Genomic DNA, 5,000 nt, shown 5'->3' on the forward strand with positions numbered 1-5,000 from the left:
GTATCTCCTATAATCTCTAGCTTTTTGAAATCTGTCAGTGTCAGATAATTCTTGCCAAAAAGATGTTAGAGGTGATAGAATTTGCAGTGCCTGAAGAGGGATAGGAAAGCAGCAGTACTCATTCACAGCATCACGAAGACCCAGCCCACATATTGGCTATCACTCAAATATAATATGGTGAACATTGGGATAGGCCTATAGGCAGGAAACAGCGCAGATTGGTGGAGTTATACCAGGCATCACTGTATCAAATAAGATGGAGAAGTAATTCATTCTTGTTATCCTAATTACTTTTATTACTTGCATGCTTTTTACATTTCTTGGGGAAGTCCTTCTATTATAGATAAATTGTTTGAGTTTATATGCACCGTAAACCAGAACTTCCCAACCTTTCCAGCTTGGCGGCCTGGAAGGAAAGGGAAGAGCAGGGAAATGTACGTGTGCGTGGCCGCTCACGCACAAACTGGCACACACATGGCGGCACTAGCATGCGTATGCATGCACAAGTGGGCTGCGCGTGCCTGCAGTGGCACGCTGGCACCCACGCACATGCACAAATGGGCTGCTGGCGCCCACGCAAACAGGCCGCTGGCGCCCATGCACAAACAGGCCATTAGCCCCCACGTGACACTAGTAGCAATGCTAGCACACCCATGCATGCACAAACAGGGCTAGTAGTACCCACGTGGCAGCACTACTGTGAGTTGGGGGGGCTCGCCAGCTACTCCCATGGCCCGGTGGCCAATAGGTCACGGCCCAGTACCGAGCCGTGGACCATAGGTGGGGACCCTTGCCATAAACCATTATAACTTAGCAAGTTATATGATCAGAAGCAAGTTTTGTTTCCCTTGTGTTTGTTTTGCTTTTTCACAAAATAGAAGAGATTCCTTCCAGTTAAGTGCTGAGTAGGGCAGTAGAGTACTAACCATCCAGATGAACTGGCAAATGGGGGACTTGTTCTCAGTCCACCTGCATAATAATATTTTTCATCTATTCCACCAGACCTCCCATATGGACATTCTAGATCTTATCAAGAAAAAAAATCTTTGGGGGTCAGAGATTTGCTGCTATGATAGAATTTTCTTAGCCGGGGGGGTGGGTGGGCAAAAACAGATGTTTCCAAAATACTGCAGAATGAGAACAGATGGACATTTTTGTGGTCTCAAATCAGTAATTAGCATCCTCCCCATTAAATCAAGACTTGATTATAAAGAAGATGAAAGGCATTAGGGAGGCCTTGCCTTAATGTACTTGCTGATAATTGATGGCCAAAATATACATATTCAATTTACAGAGATTCTGGATTCTTTTTTTTTTCTCCCGCAATAAACCTGCCTATTCTGTATCTGTAAGAATCTTGCTTTCTTGTTGTGAAGTCATCGTAAGAGGGTTTACAGCTGGACTCCAGTTGGCCCACAGCAGAAATGCCCCTCCCACTGGCCATTGTGCTTGGCATGTTCAAATCCATCCCTGTCAGAGGGATTGGACAAACCTACTGACATAGCCTATTCTCATTTTTTTCTTATTCAGGCATGAGAATACAGGTAGTCCTCGACTTACAAAAGTTCATTTAGCAACCATTCAAAGTTACAATGGGGCTTTGTTACACACTTATGACCGTTGCAGTATCTTCATGGCCATGTAATCAAAATTTGGATGTGATACCCTTTTGCAACCTTCTGATAGCAAAGTCAATGTGGAAACCAGATTCACAACAATTGTGTTATTAGGAATGGCAGGGAGTCACTTAACAAACATGGTGAGAAAAATTGTAAAATGGGGCAAAACTCTTTTAACAAATTTCTCACTTAACAACATAAATTTTGGGCTCAATTGTAACCATAACTTGAGGACTATCTGTATTAATCTTATTGAAGGAAGAGGAACATGCTCCTTTGACAGCTGAGTATTTAGGATGTTTATAGTAATGTGGGACATTTTATTCCCAACAGGGTGAGTCAGGTGAGAGTATAGCATTTGTGATCATCACAACTGGCACACCTAACACAGTTCTTCCTGTATAAAGAAGTAGGATTTTCCTTACATATTATTAAAGTTTATTGCACTAATGTTGCTGTAATTTGCTACCTATAAAAACTAATTATATAATACTATTCTGCCTACTCTTAGTAATAATAGGAACTAGTCTTGATTAATGTTGAGATACGTAGTTAATGGCCTATAGCCTGGACATCAGATCAAGACAATTTTTATACACTAACCCAATTTTTATAATAATAATAATAATAATAATAATAATAATAATAATAATAATAATAATAATAATAATAATAGTAATAATAATAATAATAGTAATAATAATAATAATAGTAATAATAATAATAGTAATAATAATAATAATAATAATAGTAATAATAATAATAATAATAATAATAATAATAATAATAATAATAATAATAATAATAATAAAAAAGTTGGAAGGGACCTTGGAGATCCTCTAGTCCAGCCCCCTGCTCAGGCAGGAAACCCTATACCATTTCAGACAAATGGCTGTCCAGTTTCTTCTTAAAAACTTCCAGTGTTGGAGCATTCATCGCTTCTGGAGGCAGGTTGTTCCATTGGTTAATTGTTCTAACTGTCAGGAAGTTTCTCCTTAGTTCTAGGTTGCCTCTCTCCTTGATTAGTTTCCACCNGTTGCTTCTTGTCCTGCCTTCAGGCGCTTTGGAAAATAGCTTGACTCCCTCTTCTTTGTGGCAGCCCCTGAGATATTGGAACACTGCTATCATGTCCCCCCTCGTCCTTCTCTTCATTAAACTAGACATACCCAATTCCAGCAACCGTTCCTTATATGTTTTAGCCTCCAGTCCCCTAATCATCTGTGTTGCTCTTCTCTGTACTCTTTCTAGAGTCTCAACATCTTTTTTTTATGTGTGAGATTTTATTCCCTCATGCTAAATAACTCATAGTTTCTTTTTAAGTATACGATTAGGAATTGCTGGATTTATGTAATTTTCTGGATCACACATTGCCAACCTTCATCCATTGACAACCATCTTATGCCATTGACATGACAAGAATACACTTCGAATGTTCCACCTGATTCTGTGGAACTGAAAACGATCAGAATGTACTTTTCTCTATTCTAGCCCAGGAAATTGGGAATAAAGCCAAACTTCCATTTTTTTTCCCTATCAGCAGGATTGGGCAAATTACTAGGACTTTGGATATCTTATTAACATAGCAAGTTTATTGATTTTTTTTTCTTTAGAATCATTCTCTTGCTTTTCACATAATTAGCTTGAGCTTCTAAGATAAATCAGCTGGTACATTAACTAGAGTGATTTTGTTGTTTGTTTTAATCAAGCATTTCTTGTGCCTGAATTTCATTTAATAATTTAAGGTTTAAGTTTGCCATGTTAGTTACCTTTATTTAAAATGTTTGTTGGGAATACTTTACAGCAAGTAATTAGTTTGCAGTTTTTCTGAAATACAGCACTATAAACATTAAAGCATCAACAGGAAAGGGAGTCACAGATTATTGATAGATTGCAAAAATAAATGCTAAACATGCTAAACTTTATTTGAAGTAGTTCTATGTTTAGCCAAGCTGAACCAGTTCCAGCCACACAAAGACTTCCAAGCTTCTTTTATATCCTTTGATAATCATGCTATCAAGATAGGATAGATTATTTTATGATGAAAAAATAATTAGCAGATTAATACTAGTAAAAAATATGTATAGACTTGTAACAGTTTGCTTTATTATGCTCTGGCAAATAAAAACAAGGAAGCAATCCTTTTAAGCTAGAAAAAAATAACCTCGCGTATTAGACAAGCAAATATTTCTATTTCGTATGATGTGCTTTTTCAAAAACTAAGCAAGCCGATAGTAGTTCACAAGTATCGAATATATTAGCACTGAAGCAACTCTAAAAGACAAAACGTTTTCTTGTTTTAGAGAAATGCCAGCTGCCTGATGACTTTAGCTTTATTTCAGTGATTTGCCAATCCCTAAGACCAGCTCTTAATTTTTTTTTCCTTTAATACTCACAGTAGCTGGAACACCATCCAGTTGACGTGCGCCATGATTTGATACCAGAATCCCATTTACGCCAAGCTTTACTGCTTCTCTAGCATCATCAGCTGAGGAAACAAAATGCTGAATTTTTAAAAGTTGCAGCTGTCATTCTGGAAACTGCAACATCCATTAATGCCCACTTTTCAGAAACAGGAGGCAGCCTGAAAAATGCAATTCAGCGATTTAAATGATGCCCAGAACCAATGCTGAAGCTAAAAGGGAGCCTTTTTTCCTAAGTTCAAGGCATTGTTCATTCCTTTGAAAGTGCCATCAGCAGCACTTCTTTTGGTGGACCGATAAGCAGGGATATGCAAAGCCTGTTGGGTTGATCTGTGCCATGCCTGTTTTGGGTGGTTGGGTCCATCTATGTCAGTGGTGGCGGAACCTATGGCACGGATGCCAAAGGCGGCACTCAGAGTCCTCTCTGTGGGCATGCGCGCCATCGCCCCAGTCCTAGGTCTTCAGCTGGGTTTTATAAAACCTTTTCGCTTTAGGCCTCCGCCGCCATGTGCAAAACAAAAAAGGTTCAATCAATCAGTCAATTTCAACTTCTCGTGGGAAAAAAAAAAACATCTTGCAAAGTTGGAATTGATTGATTGAACTTTTTAGTCCCACCCAGTCTGCTGTTACCACTGTAGCCACGCCCACCCAATGGGTCACACCCACCCAATGGGCCACACCCACCCGGCACCCGACGATGCATAAGTGGTGTTTTGGGTTGCAGTTTGGGCATTCGGTCTCTAAAAGGTTTGCCATCACTGATCTATGGGATTAAACAGGCTTCTTGTTTTAATTACAAACTGAAACATACAAGCAGTAGAAGGGGCAGTAGTGGGAATGGAGGGAAATTAAGATGCCAGGAAAAATGGGTGGTTGGCAGCTCAGGGAGATGTGCCACACTGGGATATCAGCAATGGTAGTGGGGAGGGGAAGGAAAGGGCTGGGGAGATGGGGGAGATGG

General features: G+C 39.5%; 1 protein-coding gene across 1 annotated transcript in view; it reads right to left on the bottom strand.

The window, feature by feature from the left end:
• HAO1 (hydroxyacid oxidase 1) overlaps nucleotides 1–5,000 on the bottom strand; it is a 49,138-nt gene that overhangs the window by 11,875 nt on the left and 32,263 nt on the right. Inside the window, exon 5 of the mRNA XM_015813541.1 lies at nucleotides 4,013–4,104. Coding sequence (XP_015669027.1) covers nucleotides 4,013–4,104 — 92 coding nt within the window. The remainder of the gene's footprint in view (nucleotides 1–4,012; nucleotides 4,105–5,000) is intronic.

This window comes from Protobothrops mucrosquamatus, unplaced genomic scaffold (genome assembly GCF_001527695.2).
Source record: "Protobothrops mucrosquamatus isolate PMUCROS unplaced genomic scaffold, P.Mucros_1.0 scaffold166, whole genome shotgun sequence".
Lineage (NCBI taxonomy): Eukaryota > Metazoa > Chordata > Lepidosauria > Squamata > Viperidae > Protobothrops > Protobothrops mucrosquamatus.